Genomic DNA, 21,182 nt, shown 5'->3' with positions numbered 1-21,182 from the left:
AACCTTACAACAAAGTATTTCCATTTTCCCTTCCTGTCCTGCGTGCTCTTGTTGTCAGACATTTTTTACTTCTACAATACTTTATTATTTTGCTTTAAACAGTTTTCTTCTAAAGCAATTTAAAAGCAAATGGGAAATGTCATACATATAGCCCATATTTACCAGTTTTGGTGGTCTTTATTCCTTTGTATAGAGAGGAATGTCCATTTGGAATCCTTTTCTTTCTTCTTGAAGTATTTTCTTTTAGTGAAAATCTCCTGGTGACAAACTCTCTTAGCTTTTGTTTGCCTAATAATGTCTTTTGAAGGATATTTTCACCGGATATAGAATTTCTTGGTTTCCAGTTTCTTTTTTCTTTTTTTAGAAAGGTCTCTGTTTTCTTCTGGCTTGCATTGTTTCTGCTGAGTCAGCTGTCATTCTTATTGTTGGCTGTATAAAATGTGTCCCTTTGTTTTGGGAAAGATTTTCCCTTTATCGGTGGCTTTTATTAGTTGATTGTGACTTGTTATGTTATTTTCTGTATTTATACTGCCTAGGTTTCACTGAGATTTTCATCAAATTTGAAAAAATGTTGGCCACTATTTCTTCAAATAGTTTTTCTGCATCTTTCCCCCCATTACCCTACTCAGGCTCCAAACACACGTACATATGTTTTTCTAGCCATTTTACCTCCATGCTTCAGCTTTGGTAGTTTCTTTTTTTTTTTTTTTTTTTTTTTTTTTTGCGGTACGTGGGCCTCTCACTGTTTGGCCTCTCCTGCTGAGGAACATAGGCTCTGGACGCGCAGGCTCAGCGGCCATGGCTCACGGACCCAGCCACTCCGCGGCATGTGGGATTCCCCCGGACCCGGGCACGAACTGGCAGGCGGACTCTCAACCACTGCGCCACCAGGGAAGCCTGGTAGTTTCTATTTTTTGTTTTTCTCTTGTTTTTTAAAGTTCACTGATTGTCTTCTGTGGTGTTAGACCTCCAGGGAGGTTTTCATTTCACGTGTCATACTTTTCAACTGTACAATTACTGTGTGTTTTTTTTTTAATCTTCCATGTGTCTCCTCATTATAATAGCTGTCTTATAGTCCTTATTTGTCAATTCTGTCATCTCTGTCATTTTTGGATCTGTACCTGTTGACCAGTTTTTTCCCCGCTCTTCTTTTTGGATCATATTTACCTTTTTCTTTAAAGAGTATTTTGTCAGTTAGTTTTCTAGTTATTTACTCTAGAGAGCAATTCTAGTATCAGTTACTTATTAATGACTAGAAGGAGAAGTCCATGATAATTTTTTTTTTAAATAATGCAAGCCTTTGCATGACATTCGACATTTATTGAACTACTGATGCCATGTTATGCAGAATTGTACTATGTTATATAAGGCTTTTAGTTTACATTAGACCACCTTAAAGTAGTTATGGCTCCCTGCTAGGTATGCACAATACTTATACCCAAAGCAATTCCATAACAATGGTTTCTGTAACTTAGGCCTTGAGATTTAAAATTCTAAGCAATAGAATTAGTTATAATGTGCACATCCATGGGACTTGCCCATCATTTAACATTCCAATCTAAATTCTACATGTGTGAAACATCACTTACATACAAGGTACTAAACTTATATGTTTAGTATTGCAGATATGCTTAAGCATGAGTAAGCATGGGATTTACAGTGAAAAATCTACAGCTAAAGGAGCCTGAAAGTGATTTATCAAAATTGCTCAATTATTAAAAGAATTTTTACAAAAATTTATAAAATAAGTTTGAGATTTGTTATACTTTTTGATCTTGTTTAGCCAAATAGATGCCTGTATTTCTTCATATTATTCTTCTGTTGCCTAAGATCTATAATCCATAAATTAACAGTTCAAGATATTCCTTTTATTAAATTGATATAGTTAGATTTTACCATGATATAGGTAGATTTTATTTAAATCATGGGGTTTTTTTTAATTGTCAAGAAAAGTCCAACTTTTTTGTTTAACTTTTAACTATAGCCTTGTGATCTTATAAAATCTAAATATATTACACATGACTCCGAAGAATTCAGGTTTTATTTTATGGTATAACCAATGGAGTTTAAGAAAGTGATTTTTTTAAAAATTATTATTACTTTTTAAATAACTTTATTTAATTTTGGCTGTGTTGGGTCTTTGTTGCTGCACGTGGGCTTTCTCTAGTTGCGGCGAGCAGGGGCTACTCTTTGTTGCGATGGGAGTGCTTTTCATCTTGGTGGCTTTTCTTGTTGCGGAGCACGGGCTCTAGGCATGCGGACTGCAGTAGTTGTGGCTCGCGGGCTCTAGAGCGCAGGCTCAGTAGTTGTGACACATGGGCTTAGTTGCTCCACGGCATGTGGGATCTTCCCAGACCAGGGATCCAACCCATGTCCCCTGCATTGGTAGGCGGATTCTTAACCACTGTGCCACAGGGAAGTCCCTTTAAATTATTTTTTAGAAACCTTTTCTTGTTCCTGCCCTTAATATTAGGTAGACCATTTTAGGGAGTCAACTACACGTGCATTGAATCCCATATTTACCATTGGCATACTGTAACTCTGAGAAGTCTGTTTACCTCAGTGAACCTTAGGTTTCTCTTAAGTGTGAAATGGGGTAATAGAGTATCTGTAAAGTTTAAGCGAGAAAAGAAAATTAATATACCTAGCACAGAGCTCTTAATACTGGTTACTCAGTTAACATTTCTTCTTTTTGTTCTCCTGTTTCCCTCACTGATGTACCTTTTAAAAGGAGAACTTATGTATGCTGTCTTTACTTGCTCATTTCAGATGATTATAGTCTGCTTGCTCTTCTCACGACTGGCCTCACCAAGGTCAGAAAGGAAGTCTTCATGGCCAGCATCAGTGAACACCTTTTGGGCTTTGTTTTATCTGGGCTCCTTGTGTCAGATACCCACCTCTCAGTCCTTTAAATGTTCACTTTCCTTGTCCTCCATGGTATCATCGTCTGTAGGACCTGTTCCAATCTCTTAGGGTTCTGTCTCAACCTTTTAAAATTTCCCTTTTTCCATATATTTGTGTCTTTTGAGTCCCCATCTTTAGCACTCTCTTCTTCAACCTGCTTTGCCTCTTACTCTCACAACCACCTAGCGTCTGTGCATCAGGTACTACCAAAGCTGTTTTTCCATCCTCAAGCTCACTTCTAAATGATATACTTATATCCACCACTTGGTGGAGAACTCCTCCAGGTTCTTCTTGAATATCTTAAATACTGTTTTCTCTTCCAGCTCTATTCCTTCATGCTTAATAGCATCAACATTTTTCACAACTACCAACATTAAAAGCTGATATTTTTTGTCCTTCAACCAAGTCAATAAACAGATTCTTTCATACCATCTCCTAAAATTGGTTTGCCACTGATGAGATTTAAATTTTTTTTAAGATTTGTCTTTCTTATGTTTGTTTGTTTGTTTGTTTGTTTTTAAATATTTATTTATTTATTTGGCTGCACCAGGTCTTAGTTGCGGCACACAGGATCTTTAGTTGCGGCATGAGGGATCTAGTTCCCTGACCAGGGATTGAACCCTGCATTGGGAATGTGGAGTCTTAACCACTGGACCACCAGAGAAGTCCTGAGATTTAAATTATGTTTTAGCTCTGCTTCTGATTAGTTCTGACCTCTGAAAAGTTGTTTTCTGGGCCTCTAGTTTTTCTCATCTCTAAAAATGTTTAGACTAGATTAGAGGTCAGCAACTAGGGCCCAGGGACAAAATTAAGTCCGCTGCCTATTTATTTATGGCTGCTTTGTGCTACAGTAGTAGAGCTGACTAGTGACAGAGGCTGTATGGCCCACAAAGCCTAAGGTATTTACTCTCTGGCCCTTTAAAAAAAGTTTGCTAATCCCTGGACTAGTGGCTCTCCCATCTACTTTTCATCTCTGTTAGCCAGCCTGGGGAGAATGTGCTTTCAAGATTTAAAAGTGAGAAGAAAAAGAATAGAAAAATTATTATAGTAGTTGAATATGTGGCAAGAGAAATTAAACATAGAACAGACTGTGACATTGGAATTTCGCTTTCCCCATCTAATGGCCTTAGTGATTCAAGGTCATGTGGCAGTAACAAAGGAGTAGGGAGATCTCTATTGCCACTTTGTGGTAACATGCTAGTTTATTTGCTTAATTGCTTTTAAATAATAGATAGTGAATATATCAATGATTCCATTTACTAGTTAGTAATTAAGTTTCTTAAAAGTCACAAATATCCACATTTTGAAGGTAAAGAACACAGTTAAACTGACCACTAATCAGAAGTATAATTAAGAATCTTTTTTATATCATAACTGTTCATCAAAGCAGATTATTTCCCATTGCAATAAAAGATTTTTTTCCACATCCATGCACCTGGTGTATATCGAAAGAGAATTCTAGGTATGTAAAAAATGCTTAGATGAAAATGCCAGAAATATTGAACCTTAGTTAATTATATGTATGCTGACATGTACTAGTGTCTGCAACTGACTTTCAAATGCATCAAAAAATAAGGTGGATCGATATATGGATTGAGGGGTGGAAATGTGATGAAACAAATATAGTAAAATATTAATCATAGAATCGAGGTGGTATAGATGAGGGCATTTTCACTATTTAAGAAAAGGTGTAACTTTCTCATGTTTGAAATTTTTCATGTATAAAATTTTGGATAAATGTTTAGATCTAAGTGGCTGTTAGACACTAATCCCTGGACTAGTGGATTTAGGGAGAATATGAGAGTGACTATACATATGCACACATATAATATACCTTCTTGCTTTCACATAAAATAAATCATTAAAATTTGTATGTTAAGCAAACCTTTTGTACATGTCATAAGTTTCTCAGCTGTTTTAGTGTATATTTCACAGATTTTCTCCCCCTGGGAATATTCATAGGCTATAATAAAAAACAAGAATTGAAACTTCAAGGAGCATCCTGCCTTTTAATTATACAGTGTGTAAATATGGGACAGTCAGCCAATTGGCTGATAAGTTCATGTGAGCTGTGTTCATACAATAAAAAAAATATATTTACTAATGGATAGCATACAACACTCACTTCTTTTGGCGTTCTTACCAGCTTGTAGGGAGTTAGGACCATGCCTTGTGTTAACAAAGTATTAAATAAATACAGGGAGACTGCGGAAAAAATACTCACTGATTTGAGAGTGGGCATTTCTTAAGTGTCATTTTGTTTATTGTGAAACGTATCATAATGCAAAAATATATTAAAATGTATTAAGTTTAAAGCATACTAATAAAGTGGATATCCATGTAAGTACCACTCATATTAAGAAATGGAATTAGAAGAACTACTTAATGCCCATCCCACTCACAGTCCCTCCTCTTACATCCTTTCTAGTAAGCTAAATAATCTATACTTGATTTTTCTAATGAATATTCCCATGCTTTTGATTTAGTTTTACTATGTAAACTAAAATATAGGTTAGTGTTACCTGTTTTTAAACTTTATATAAGGCAGTTATACTATATGTATTCATTATTGAGTGAAAACTCACCACTGCATGAGATTGATCCATGAGGTATGTGTAGCTCTAGTTCATTTATTTTCATTGCTAGTTAGTATATCATTGTATGACTATACCACAATTTAATTTAGTTATTCTACTTTTGGATTTTTGTTTTTGCCTACAATATTATATTATTACAGATTACATATATATATTACAGACTACATATATGTATTACAGACTATATATATGTGTGTGTATATATATATATATATATAAAGAGATTCTCTAGGTTAGAGTATATGCCTTAAAATGGAATTAGTGGGTTGTAAAATCATTGAAGGTATGCATTTCAATTTTTAAAAAAATATTTATTTATTTATTTGGCTGCATTGGGTCTTAGTTGTGGCACACGGGATCTTCGTTGTGGCATGTGGGATCTTTTGTTGTGGCACGTGGGCTTCTCTCTAGTTGTGGCACTCGGGCTCTGGAGCGCGTGAGCTCTGTAGTAGTTTGTGGCACGTGGGCTTAGTTGCCCTGCGGCATGTGGAATCCTAGTTCCCTGACCAGGGATCGAACCTGCATCCCTGCATTGGGAGGTGGATTCTTTACCACTGGACCACCAGGGAAGTCCCTGAAGGTATGCATTTTAAATACTCATGGTTTTTCAAGTCATTGCTGTTGTTTTTCTTTAGCACTTAAAAAAATCCAGTGGAGTTGCGTTTAGGAGGTAGAATTATCCATAAGTTCACTCTCCCTTCTTTTTCACTCTTCCCTTTTTCCCAGTACATGTTACACATGTACACCCTTCATCAAGGGTCTAATTTAGAACATAAGTGTTTGCTTTATTATTTAAAAATAAAAACTTTAATTTTCATATTTTAAGTATGGATAGCTCCTGACTTTTAAATATCTGATAGTTACAGCTACAAAGATCAGAGATTTCCCTTCTCAATACACCTTGCTTCTCTCTGTAAAGCTGGAATTCTACTACAAGAAGGAAAGGAAGTTTATAAATATTTATCACCTCTAAAAATGTCCTAGTACCTCTTTGTAATGCTTGCCTCCAGCTCCTCATAACCATGGATCTTCTTTCTGTCACTATAGGCAGAAAATGTTCTAGAATTCCATATGAATTAAATTATACAGTAGGTACTTTTTTCATCTGCTTTTGTTCAGTATAAATATTCATCCATGTTTTTATTATTATTATTATTATTATTACTGAGTAGTATTGCATTGTATTAATGTACCACTATTTGTTCATTCACCGTGTTGTGGACGTTTGAGTTATTTCCACTTTCTGGCAGTGGCAAGAAAGATGCTATGCACATTAGTGTACAAGTTTTTGTATGGACATATGCTTTTAATTCTCTTGGGTTACTACCTAGGAGAGGGAATGATGAGTATAACTTTTTTACAATTCCACCAGCACTGGATGAGAGTTTCACTTGCTCTACATTCTCAACAAGACTTTGTATACATAGTCCTTTTAATTTTAGCCGCCTTAGTGGGTAGTATCTTGTAGTTTTAATTAGCATTTCCCTAATGATCAGTGCTATTGAGCATCGTTTAATGTGCTTATTTGCCATCTCTGTGTCTTCTGTGAAGTATCTGGCCATATCTTTTGCCCATTTTTATTGTGTTGTCTTTCTGTTTTTGAATTATAAGAGTCCTTGTATATTCGAGATACAAGTCCTTTGAGTATGTTTTGCAAATGCTTTCTCAGTCTAGCTTATCTTTTGTTTTCTTAAGAGTGTCTTTTGAAGAATAAAACTTTTAAAATTTTGATTAAGTTTTATAAGTTTTAATGAAGTCTACAGAAGTAGAAACAACAACAACAAAAACCTGAAATTCTTACTTTGCCCTGATTATTCACCACAAATCAAGTACTTATCATTACATTCTACTCCTTCTGCACAGCTATCCTTGAATTGTAAATGGCTTAACATTTTATTTTAACAAACTTGTTTTATATCAGGCCCTAGAGTTATAAAGATGGGTAATAAATGTCATCTTTTTTCAAAGTACTCATTTTAGTATTTAGTGTTTCTTCCCATCATCTGCTTTGTGCACTCAGGTCCATATACTTTCCTTTGTCTGGTGCCTAATACAGCTCTGGAGGCAATGAAGTACTCGATATATTTTCATCTTGTATTATAGTTATACTTTTTTCCACACACAAATAAGTAAGTTTATCATAGCAGGAAATCTCTTATTCTTTGTATCCTTCATATACCATAGTGCAGTTCCTAGTACACAGGGGGACACTCAATATTCAGTGATTGAATGGAATTATTGATGACCATGTTTGACTAAGATCCTCCTAAATATCAACAGTTTATTAATAATAAAACCTTTGGCTTACTTTACTAAATGAATAAAAGATACTCTCATTTCAGATGCCATCATTGCAATAGATTGTTTTTCTAGACAGAACGAGGATGCCTGGTTTTTACTTGAATATTTTTGAGTGATCTTTCTTTTACAAGCCTGATTTAACATTACTATTATCATAAATGTCTGTATACGGTAGTATAGCATGGGTTCTGTAGTCAGTTAGAAATTAAAGTCTTTTTATAAAGTCTGCTCTATTTAATGAGCTGTGTATTTTATAACTTTGGAATTCCTTTTTCCAGTAAAACCAGTACATTAAGACATAAAGACTATATTTGTAAGTACATAGAAAAATACGACAATAACTTGCTTTCTTTATCTAGGTCCTGGGGACACCAACAAGGGAGCAAATTAGAGAAATGAACCCAAACTACACAGAATTCAAATTCCCTCAAATTAAGGCACATCCTTGGACTAAGGTGAGTCAAAAGAGTTTTTTAAAAAGCACATTAACCAGTAGTTAACTAGAAGTTGGATTTCTCTTTGTTCTTAAAGTAAACTATTTCGAGACTAGATGGCTGCCAGAGTACAAAGTACAATAGCACTTTCTGCACGTAAAGTTAATTAGATAGCTGTACTTCAGTGTTTCATTGACCATATAGTTTCATCCCCACTGACTTCCTGTAGAAAGTTTCCAGCCTGGGTTTTTATTTGTAGGATGAGGACAGTACATATACATAGCATTCAAATAAAGAATTTCATTAGGAGCAGGATCTTATGTATAAATTTTGACTACTTAAAATTCAGAAGTAATTTCTTTACATAGTTAGAAGTGTTTATTATTAGTTCAGTATCATATAGCATATGAAAATATACATTTTATATATTTTTATTTTTTAAACTGTTAACGTATAGACCTTATTATAGATGATATTTTGTGTTCTTTTGTTTACTTTCCTATTGGTGTTTTGGGAGCAGGAATAAAATGAAGATTTGATCATACTAGTAGTATACATTGAAAGCAATTAATATGTCAACAGCGTGTCACTAGCCATTGGAAAAGCCTAACCGCAACATTTAGACGGAGCCAATTCTAAGAGCCATAGTACTAATTTATGAGAAGACTTTATTTTTTGCTTTGATACTTAATTGAGATGATTCTAGAGCGATTTTATTACAAAGTTGTTTTCATGTCAGTTTGATTTGTGAGATTGTCTGCAGAGGGAAAAGAAAAAAAAATCTCAATAGGGTTTATAGCTAGAGTGAATCTCTCATTTTATAGATTCTGAAACTGTGGCTAAACATGTCAAATGACTTATCCAAGATTCCATAGGTGGCTGTGACAAAGCCAGGATTAAGCTTCTTGGCGGGGGGGGGGGGGGGTGTGTGTGTGTGTGTGTGTGTTTAATGCCTGGTCTTTTAAACTCCTAGTTACGTGCCATGCATGCATCCCCCTTCCCAATTTACTTATATTTCATTATATATTTTGTGGGTGGGAAGTTTTCAGCTTTTTAACATGTATTTCAAGCAGAGACTTTGTATATTTAAAAATGTATATATATAACATGTTTTGATCATTGACAAGTTCATTTAATTGGTTATAGATCTTTTATAATAAGAGGTGAAGTAATTTAGGGCTAGGTGAAATAATTTACACTTTTAGATTAAAAGTAGGTCTCTTTCTCTAAGTTGTATTATGATTCAAGTTACTTTCCTTCGAGTTATCACTGTCTTCACTTCTCTTCACTTCTCTTCACCTCTCTTCAATTCAGAAAATACTCTTATTACTAATTATTTATTATTTAGAATCAAAGACCTCAGTAATATTTTACTGCCAGAACTATAGGTTGTAGCTTTCACTGACTAAGATGTTGCCCTCTCCCCCACCCTCTTTTTAAGTTTACAATAAACATTAAATATTCTGAGGTAAATCATTCTTTGGTCTTTGTACTTCAAGTTTATTTTGAATTTGGGTCAGAAGATATTTAGGGTGTCTCACTCAGAATTTCTAAACTCAGAGAATCCTAGGTGGCCTGTTTGGATTTAGAAGCTGAGTTACAGTCTGAATCCAGCAAAGTTACTCCAAGTTAAAGTGTTTATAACAAGTGATTTCAACCATGTTAAAGAGAAACAAAAAGCAAAGAGAATTCTGTGTATTGAATTAATACAGGGAAATATTCCAAAATGCTAATAATAGTTAGGGTAAGAAGAGTGTAGGTGATTTTATTTTCTTTGTTCTGCATTTCTATATTTCCATATTTTCTTTAATAAGCATGTTATTTTTAGGAAGAAAGAAAAGTAAAATTCTTTTTGGTTGAATCTAATCTAAGTATTCATCACATGTATAGAGTTTCTGACAAATATAATGCTGAAACGAGGTCATGAGATCTTATTTAGTAGTCCTTGTCCTCAATTTTTTTTTTTTTTAAATCAAGACTGACACTAGTATTAGTGTGTGTCATATTCTGCATTTTTCCCCCCTGGATTGTATCTCTTCAAGTATTAGCCAGGATGGTATGTGAGGAATGATTTATTATAATTACCATGCAGGCAATTGAAGATTTGTGGTGAATTTGCATGCTTTACATCTTCTTTTGCCTTTGTGGATTCCTGATGTTTCTATATCTTACACTAATGCTTTTCAAACTTGAATAATCTATACAAAGCCCTTTTACTTGTTTGTTTTATCTAGGCTTCCATTCCTGTACCATGTGTAGAATAATAACTCAATTCTCCCACCTATTTTGTCTCTTCAAACTCTTGTGAACTCTTCATTCATATATGTAACATAATTGGGTTCTCACTTGGTACAAATGCATTTATTATGTAATAGTACACTTATGTTAATTTCTTAATAGTGCACACCATTAGGTTGCTGTTATTGTGGATGCAAACACAAAACCAAATTCAGACGTAGAAATTCCATGGCACTACTCTGTCATCCAGGTGATCCAGAATATATTGATTTTTTTAAGTAGATTATTATCAAAATAATAATACAAAATTTTAAATTTCTAGAGGGAACTCAGTCCCCTCTCCCCTGCCTTGTGATAGTGAGCACCAACTTGAGAAATGCTCTCTTATGCTAGGCAGCCAATGGAATTATTTTTTTTAAACATACAAAAGGTTCTCTAAAGAGAAGAGCTTTTTGCCTTTGGAGGACAGGTAAACGGGAGTCTGGAAACAAAACCTGCTTTGCCTTTATTGAGGTCTTCTGTTAAAACCCATTTAGCCCCATTTCCTGAAGCTGTGAGCATGTAAACCCTCCTTTCCTATGCGGCAGTGTAGTACAGCTATATCCCCAGATCCGGGAGCTCTTGTTCTCAAAAAATGTAGGCAGACAAAAAGATCAAGGGAGAAAATGTCTACTGTGGAAACATTGAGGTGAGGGTATTAAGATGTGTAAGAAAGACAGCAAACAGAAGGACAGAACAATGAAATAATCCTAGTGTGATATATAGCGGGAATCTTGAGAATTTAGAAATCCAATAAGATGGCCTTGACTATTACTTAATAGCCATAACAACCTAATTCATTGGATAAGCATTTGAGGCTTAAGTTGGAAAGGAAATATGTTCTAATGTTTTGAAACAGGGACGAATATTGAGAGTGAGGGTGGGGAGGATAAATACCTCCCCACTGGTGTATGGTGTACACTTAAAAGAATAAAAGCCAGATGGGAAGCAAAAGGAAGTGATAATAAAAGTAAATTGAAAATTAAACAGAGATGGAGATTGGTTGGAGGAAGAGAAGAAGCTGAAATATTCTGCATTTGGTACATGGAGATTTGGTCAAATGACAGTTCTGTTAGGTATGAAGTAATGATCTAGTTTAAGCACTTCTCCCATTCTTTGTGCCTCAAATTTTTTTTGTTTTTGTCTTTTTTGTTTTGTTTTGGTAAGATAGAAATTAGCTGTTGTGTCTTTTCTCCAAATTCTTTTGAAAACAAAGTATGCATATAAAGGATTATTTCATTTTAGTTCAGAGTAAATGTAAAGATTGTACCTCCAGTGTAGTTCTGTGATTTGTCCTCTCTATCTCCACTGCCCTGACTTTAGTTTAGCCCATCATTGTATCATAGAATTGTTAAAACAACCTCCTACATCCTGAGTTCCCTCCTTCATATCTTTCACATCCTCATTGCTGTCAAAGTCAGCTTTCTTAAAAGCACATATGAGACTGTCACTCCTATTTAAAAGTTTTCTGATTCCTCATTGCCTTTAGGAAAATTTGACATACTATACACATAGAGACAAGAGTGATCATGTGTCCCAATTTATGCTTGTCCAGTGAAATTATTAATGCCACGTTCCTTCACACTCTTCACTGTCCTAGTTTGGGTGACAGATTATCCAGTCACTCTGCTCCTAATCATTTCTGGTTTTCCTTTCCAGAAAAACAAGAGATTTAGTTCTTTGTCCTGCTCTTAACCTTTCCTGAGGCGTCTAGTCTGTTAAACGCAGTCTTTCCCAAGTGCTCCAGCTCCTTCACCCTTAAATGCATACAGTTAAGCAATGAATTTAAAAGCTTAGTGTTTAGTTAGGGTAGATTAAGGGTTTCTAATAAGGTTACATTGTAATAGTTATATAAATTTCTTCCCAATTTTGAGTAACGTTTTGTTTAAAGTTAAAACAGGTATTCCCCTTTATCCCAGTAATAAGTAATCCTGTGAGGTCAGTTAGATAACACAGATGTCTGTATATTCTTTCAGAGTAATGAAATTCATAAATGATATATCTGGTTAGGAGAAGGAAGTAAATTAGAATCCCGAGGGCCTTGGTCTCTTTCTGTTGACCTATTGCTGTTTAATATGTTAGCTACATATGACAGTGTTGTCCTCACTTTGCAGGGATCATGCAGTCATGCTGAATTTTTTGGTCTAATCAAACTGTTCTCCTAATGGTTCCCCAGAGAAGCCACATTCATTTCTACCGCTTCCTAGTGAACACTTAGAACATTCTTTTTTTCTCTGCTTACCAAGTCTTGACCTTCTATCAAGACCTCAAATCTTACTTCTCCCGTGAAACATTTTCTAATTATCCAAATTCTACATGATTATTCCCACCACATGATTATTCCCACTATTCCTGTAGTACCTATCAATTCATACCATATGTATTGTATCAGTTTCTAATTTCTCTCTTGAATGGTAGTAATAAAATGAATATCTATTACCTCAAAATGTTTGTTGCTGAGTTTTTGGCATACATGAGTATGTATGCCAAAACTTAATATTAAGTATTAAGTTTACTTAATACTTGATTGTCTTTAGGGTATGTGAGGACCTTGGATCATTGGTTAAGTATCCCAGAAAGCCTTATCTACAAAAATCAGTCCTTACATACTTGATTTCTTAGAACACGGTCCACATGCTGTGAAATGAATGAATACTAGTGTTTCCAGCTAGCTAATAGAGTAAGAAGAAAATTGAGGCCATTTCAGCCATCAAGGACTCAGACCAGATGAACTGCTTATTATATGTATTATTCTCTATGCTTAAAGCTAAACCAAAAAGCCCCACTATAATATTTTTTGGTTTTTTTTTTTTTTTTTTATAATATTTTTTAAAAGACTTTTCTTCATAATGTTGGTTTTTTATTCCCTGCGCCTTTGAATACAAGATTTTTCACTTGGTAAACTTACCTGTACTAACTACAGTTTCACATGTTACCAAAAATGTCTTCAGAGGGTCTTAGAGAGCACAAAACAAAAATTGCTGTCAAACTTTTTTTTTTTGCAAGTCCACTCTACCTTTTCTGGTCTGTCTGCCTTGTTTCGCTCACATGTATTCCAGAAAGCGTAAAACTGTGTTGGGGATTTCTATTGGTTCCTAAGTCTGCCACTTCTGTTTTGTTTATTGCTTAGGTAATCAATTTCTATATTATTACTCAACCCCATCTGCGTGCTGACCTCAACTAGTACATTATCACTTGTCTCATAAATCTACTACGTTCTCTACTGAATTTTCTACCTACATCATCTATTTTCCTATGTGAATAGACCTCCTCACTTTTCTGTTTATACTGGCTTTACCCCTATTTCTTTGGAAACTACTGCACATTAAAATCCAGCTACTAGTGTGGCTAGTCCATATGTGCGAAGAATAATATAAAAAAGAAAGAATGCTAAGACATAAGTTTCAAGGTCACTTGTGGGGAGCAGAGGATAGGATTGAGGGTGAATTGAAAAAGAAGGCAAAAATCTGTTTCTGACTTAATCATTTGTTCTTTAAAACACTTATCTCTTATGTAATCAGTGCTGTGCTGGCTACCATAAAGGATGCAAAAGAACTAAAATATATAGTCCTCCTCTTTGAAAAACTTAGAGATGATATAACTGACTCAGTTGAAGCAAGTATTGAATAATATATAACCATATACTTGATTATGTGCTATTGGTATTCAAAGTTGTTTCACATACTATAGGTATTATAGGGAAGATTTCCAGCATGGGTGGTGGAGGGGAAAAGGAAGCCTCCTTTAAGGGTGATAGAAGGGCCAGGGGGAATGAGGGTGGGTACTTTTGAAGGAGGATTTAGATTTGCTTAGGTGTCGCTAAAGTTAGGAATTGCTGTAGTTTAGGGGACTATCCCTTAAGATAAGGAGGTGTGGATGAAAAGAAAATATTATATTCTTAGGAAGATCAAGCTGACTGTAGTAACCATTTTATGAACAATGAAAGATTAAATTGGATAAGTGGACATTTGGTAATTCACACTTCTATAGTATAGTACTATTTTATCAGTAAATGAGATTAGAGGGAGAAATTTCATTTCATAGTTAAATGCTGATATCAACACACATATGATATTTCTTATGTGTATTAGAGCTCAGGAAAGCTCCATTAGCTTTTTAATTAGTGCAGCTGAAATGTACTGATGCTGGCTCTGCTGTGGCTAAGGAAAGGATGTTTTTGTTTCTTATGAATTATGTACTGCACATGAGCACTTCAGTAGACTTAAGTTCTTTTCTTAATTAACTTGATTAATTAGCATAATTAACTACTCAACAAATCCATGGCATTGTGTCACTTTTAGTCCTGTATTTAGGCTTACAAATTGCAAATAATTTTATATATTAGGGTTGCTCTTCAGGAGTGTTCATGGTGTATCAGTTTGTAACATTGGATGCTTGTGTACTTTGTGTATGACCAGAGAACAGTGTCTGTATTGTACATTTATCACAATGAAAACTTGGGAGGAGTAGCTGTTAGAACCAGGCACAGTACTTGTTTTGCATTCTACTTAGATTAATTATCATTGCCCATAGGCATTCTTACATTGCTCTGATTGGCTGTTTAATACAGTGGAATTGTTGAAAGCTGATGCTATGAGAATCAACAATAGGCCTTGATGTGGTATATATGACCATTTATAAATGGTAATTTTAAGGGGCTTATGATTCAGTCATAACAATTAGCTCCAGGTTGAAATTTGATGTTTGATGGCAAAAGTCTATTCTAGGACATGTAAAGGAGAAAATTACCTCTGTCCTTTCGGAGGTATCCAAATACAAATTTATTTTGAATAATTCTTCTGTTAAGGACTCATTTGCATTTGTTCAGTACCACAGAGAATTTATTTTGGAAAAAAATGAATTTTTTCTCTTAGTTTCTTCTATAGACTAGTATTTGTGATGAGAGTTTGTTTCAATTTAAGAAAATGAGTTGCTGCACAGGTGAGGTAGTATTTGAATCACTTAAAAGTTCATGTCAGTGTTTTGGTTCTTTTCAGTTTTTCCTTTCTCTTTTGTTTTCTTCTTTTGTTTATTTATTTTTTGCTTTGTTCTGTTTTGTTTTATTTATTTATTTTTGGTTTTAGTTTTTACAGGGGGTGTTTTGGGCTCTTCATGGCCTTGCTGACATTCTTGGCTGGCCATATTTAGTCTGCGCACTAATGATTAGTTGGCCCAGTTGAGTCTTACTTTGTGCTCTCAGTTTTTTTAGTCTGGTTTTCTATTTTTGTCCACCTGGTTGTGTTTTAAGTTCATGAGAGATTTTTATCCTGATGGGCCGGATTTTAATCCGTGTACTAAATTTTAGTCTGCAGACTAAAAATAATCCGCGGATTATTTATTTTTGCAAAATATTTAATTCCCCCACTGGAAACTATCCTAAAAGAATGTTAAATTCTGTTAGAATAGCCAAGGGAATTCACAGCTACTGGTGAGGTCTGCCATTTCTTGTTCTCAATACCTAGACATAATAGACCCTACTACCTCCCTTTTGCATAATTGGCTCCGTTGTGCCTAGGTGTTGGTGTACATTACTATGCATGTCACCTATAACTGTGACTGTCCCTTAGTTGTATTGTTCATTGTATATATTTTTGTTTAGCTTTTGGTGGGTGAATTGGGCATATTTGCAGATGGAACTGTGTTGAATTTGTAGTGCTCAAAGATATAGAATTTTTTTCAGTGAGTTTTTCCAAAAAGAAAGAATGTTATTTTTCCTAAGTAATGGGTGCGAGGGTATCAGGGGGCAAAGCCCACAATAGAAAAAGTAAGTTAATACCCGCACTCCTGAGGTGATATGTCAATTTCCTGAAGAGTCCTCTAAGATAATGAGAATGTCAGTAAACATCTCTTAGCAGGGAAGTCAATCCAAAATGGAGAATAATCCGCGGTGGCCTGATCCTTGTTAGCTCACACAAATTGAAAATATCTGGCTTGAAATCTATAGTAATATAAATTAAATATATTTATTACTTTTCTCTCATCACTAATAATTTAGCAAAAAATGTTTATACTGTGTACTGAAATTCATTAATAGAGAAAATTAGCAAATTGGGAACTCGTATCTTTAAAAGCAGTCTGATATGCCCCCTCCCAAGCCATGTCAATGGACAATGAATCCAGGTCGTAGAAGACCAAACACTTTACTTTGGGAACTTTACTTCTAGATTTCATTTTGATTTTAACTTTTTTTGGTTTTGTATTTTTTTAATAAACGCACTGGCATCGGAACATAATTAACTAAAATTAAAATGTTTCTTTACTGTGCCTCACCATTGCGCAATCAAAATTTTTTTTGCATACACTGTGGTGAAATAATTTTTAAAACTTGGACTTGCTACTGTGGAGACTGATGTTTAAAGTTTATAACTGTATAAACATTTTCTATGTCCCCCCCCACACCATGGATTTCTTATAACATTGGATATATTTTTCCTTGCTGGACTATTCTCTTTTGGATTGACTTCCCCTGTTTGGATTATTTCACTGCATTCTCATCTTTAGGATTCGTCAGGAACAGGACATTTCACCTCAGGAGTTCGGGTATGTACTTAATTTTTTTTTCCCAAAATTTCAGGGCAGGTCTATAAAACTAGGGGGAAAACTTTTTTTGAAAGGCTAAATAGTTATTCATTCTTGAAATGTAATAGTAAAAACAATGTAGGTAGCTGTGATTTCTGTTTTTACTCACTGTATGGTATAGGTTTTGCTTATAGTATATTTAGATTGTCAGTTTCCTGAGTGATTTATTGACATCTAAGTCGAAGTTTAGGAGTTGAGGGGTTTAAAAATTATTATTTTTACAAGAATAAATATTGACAAAGATCCACAGAACCAAAGATTCCGAGTGTAAGGCAGTTGTAAGGAATGAAAAGCAGCAGAAACTAAAAGCCAGGGACTTCCATGGCAGTCCAGGGGTTAAGACTCTGTATTTCCACTGAAGTGGGGACAGATTCGATCCCTGGTTGGGGAAGTTCTGCATGCTGCGCATTGCAGCCAAAAAAAGAAGCCAAATCTCAATAGTTACTGGTTTCCTTTTCTTTAGACACAAACATAATTCAGAAGAGCTATTTCTAGTTTGGCCTGTGATTTTTGAAAGTTGCATGCTACCACACCCAGTCTTATGGTCAGAAATCTGGACTTTGGGTACACTGGGTTTTGACCCCACATAATTTTCCACTTAACCTGTATCCATAGATTACTGAACCAAGACTTCTCTCTTCAAGAATCTCTCAAGGGGTTTAAATTAATAATGGATACATTTTTAAAAGGCAGGTTAAGTCTTAATTTTAGGCTCTTGGAATGAATTTTTTTCTTTATTGTTTTTAACTCTTTGATACTGTGAGTTAGGATTCCCTGGCAAGAATAAGCTAATATGTGTCTTAGTACCAACATGGATGGTCACTTGTAGCCAGTAAGAAACCAGAAAGATGTGGATGACTTTTTTTTTAATAATCAGAAATAAGCTTACAATACTGATTTATTAATAGCAATAACACAATTTTTTTTTTCATTTAAACTACACTCACTGTCTAACCACCCTGCATTTGAACGTTAGAAGATATTTATTTCTGCTTTTGGTGGTGGTACTTTTAATTCTACTTATGTGTTACCATATTGGTGCAGAGACATTTTTATTAGACTAGCTAGCAAAATAAATCCATATGCTGTCAAATGCAAATTGCCCTCAGGGATAAAATATGTCAGTAGTGCTTAATATTTTTATGAAAAATTTTCTAAATATTTCCACTGATTATTTTCTTTCACACTTTGATTATGGTTCTGCCTGGGGAGCAAGAAAGGGGGAAATGACTAAGAACAGTGTAAAATCTAAACATTTCAAATAATACAGTAACTCCTTGACTGAGGCAAGTCAGATTACTCAAAAGAATAAAGATAAAGCAGTTTTTGACCTTAGAGAGAGGGTTTTCTAACAAGCCAAATAAATTAACTAAGGCCTTTAATGTTCAGAAATAAATTTCTAATATCCTACCCAAACCAATCTCTCAATTTCCATGGAAAATATCTTTATTAATAATAAACTTTGTGTAAAAACAAAAGGAATAAAACAAGATTTTCAGAGTAGAGTACTCTTCTAAATAGTCTCTTATAACCTAATGAGTTCTGTAGTAGTAACCAGTTCTGCTTTCAGCCTAGTCGAATAGACAAATGTTACATGAGCCTTTCTCGTTAGGAAAACTTAAGCCTCCCAGGCTCCTCTGTGCCTTGTCACAATCTACATGTCCTTTCCTCACTTTTAGGTCTATTTCCCTCCATTTTTACACATCTCTTTCTCTTTATGTGTCTGTCCACCTCCACCACTGCCACTACTACACCTTCTATTTGATTCTGTGTTCTTCCTGTCAAGGGATATATGTTTTATTTTTCTTTAGTTTCAAAGGCTTTTTGTTCGTTTATTTGTTTTTCTCCTTCTGCTTTTATTCTTTAACTGTCCAAAATTTAGAACACAGTATATTTTTCATAGTTTCATGTATTTATTAGGAGTTTTAAGACATAGATGAGTAGAAAGCTTTCTGTTCCTTTAAGCAAATTTATTTATTTGCATTTTGCTTCAGTATAGCTTTCAGTTTACTTTTTCTGTGAATTAATAGCTCTTAGTGAAAAATACATTTCTCTATTCCTGATTAAAACCCTAGAATATTTATTCAAATGAGGGTAAACTGGCCATGTTCATGACAACAGCTACCTGAAAAAACAATTTTGGACATTTTGCGAAGTTCTGGATATTCAAGAATTTCCTCAAATAATAATAGTCTCTGCTTATTGAAGAGTTAATACCAAATCATTAATATTTATAGACTAAGAGTAAAACAGCTTTTCTTTTTTAGAAGGTATTAATTGCCAAAATTTGAACAGTGCTGTCCATTATCCGTAATCGTTCTGCTAAAAAAATCACACAAAAGAGGCAGCGTTTTATCTATTGCCACAGCAGTCAAAACTTTAAAATTAATTTTGTATTCTTCTAGTTGTGCTTGCCTCCAGAACCCAGGCTTTCTTTTGTGCCTGTCACATTTTGTGTGCATGTTTGATTGTACTGCTTTATGATTAGCATATGTAGATTTTTTTTTCTATTTCCCCTAGTTTTTTCTCTGAGCTTTTCTCATATAGTCTTTTTTTTTTTTTTTTTTTTGGCGGTATGCGGGCCTCTCACTGTTGTGGCCACTCCCGTTGCAGAGCACAGGCTCCGGACGCGCAGGCTCAGCGGCCATGGCTCATGGGCCCAGCCGCTCCGCGGCATGTGGGATCTTCCCAGACCGGGGCATGAACCCATATCCCCTGCATCGGCAGGCGGACTCTCAACCACTGTGCCACCAGGGAAGCCCTCTCATATAGTCTTTAATTAGCAGTTCACATCACTGTGGTAAATCATATGCAGTTAACTCCTTTCATTCTAGAAGGTTCCTTTCACAAATGCAACCATGTTTTTGTACATGGTGGGAATTAACTCAGTACTCAGAGAATAATTTGCTAAGATTCTTACAAGGAAACATTAATTGTACCTTCTCTTTTTTTATACCGTAGGTCTTCCGACCTCGAACTCCACCAGAGGCGATTGCACTATGTAGCCGTCTGCTGGAGTATACCCCAACTGCCCGATTGACACCACTGGAAGCTTGTGCACATTCATTTTTTGATGAATTACGGGACCCAAATGTCAAACTACCAAATGGGCGAGACACACCTGCACTCTTCAACTTCACCACTCAAGGTAACTCCTAACACTTAATTCTTTTACCATTTCTGGGGAAATTACACATGTGTATGAAGTGACACTCTGTTAATTAAATCTGTGTAGGATAAAAGTAGGCATATTAAGTACTTATGCAGGTAGGAAGCATCCTATCTAACCACTTATTAGGCTACCACTTGTATGGTTTTGAACAAAATAATGGCAGGTAAAAAGTTTCAAATAGGCATAGCTTCTCTAATTTTTAGCAGATTATGATAAATCTTGGCACTGGAGAAGTTATATAGAGATTTCACTGAGTGAGGTTTATCACTAGTAAGACTAATGTATAATTTAACCTTCAGCTTTGTATCTGAAACTTAGAATATTAAAATTTCTTGCTTCCCAAGGACTTATATCAAGTTTTTTTAACCTGGGAATAAATTGGTGGCTGTATTTTTGTAATTTTAGACATTATACAGATGGAGAAAACTAGAGTCCTATAAACCCCTTCTTGGAACTTAATATAACTCTCTATATATAAGGGATGTAGAAGAGAAATTCTCATCCCTTCTGGGGCTTGGCATCATTGCTGCTGAGAAAACACTGATTGGAAAACTAAGTTTGTGCATTGATGGTTTCTAAAAAGCCCAGGGATAGTCATTTCTTCACCATTTCTGTGTTCATTTTTCATTCATTCATCAACCACACTGCCTCTGATGATATGATTTTCTTCCTAAACTGAACATTAAATGTGTACAATTCCCTATAGGTAAAACAAGAAATAAATAGATTGCTTGTTTTGATTGATTAGTCAAGCTAAAAATATAGAAGGGGGATGGAGAGCTTTCTGTGATCAGGAAATAGATATATTTCCTTTATTATAAAGCCAATTTTCCCCCCATATTTAAACTTTTCTAAAATTGATTGTGGAAAAATGTGCTGCTTAAACTTTAGATTTGGAACATCTAAGTTGCTAGTAAA

The 21,182-nt window shown here is 34.8% G+C and overlaps 1 protein-coding gene across 2 annotated transcripts in view; it reads left to right on the top strand.

Annotated features, from left to right (window-relative positions):
* Nucleotides 1–21,182, top strand: part of GSK3B (glycogen synthase kinase 3 beta) — a 204,847-nt gene that overhangs the window by 149,849 nt on the left and 33,816 nt on the right. The window contains exons 8-10 of one of the 2 annotated variants that reach the window (XM_081236038.1): nt 8,162–8,257; nt 17,015–17,053; nt 20,054–20,240. In XM_081236038.1, the coding sequence (XP_081092164.1) occupies nt 8,162–8,257; nt 17,015–17,053; nt 20,054–20,240 (322 nt within the window). The remainder of the gene's footprint in view (nt 1–8,161; nt 8,258–17,014; nt 17,054–20,053; nt 20,241–21,182) is intronic. The other variant, XM_081236037.1, reaches the window with a different exon arrangement.

This window comes from Mesoplodon bidens (assembly GCF_964165515.1).
Source record: "Mesoplodon bidens genome assembly, chromosome: 5".
NCBI lineage: Eukaryota > Metazoa > Chordata > Mammalia > Artiodactyla > Ziphiidae > Mesoplodon > Mesoplodon bidens.
Note: the sequence above shows the minus strand (reverse complement) of the source record. Positions and strands in the feature narration are given on the sequence as shown.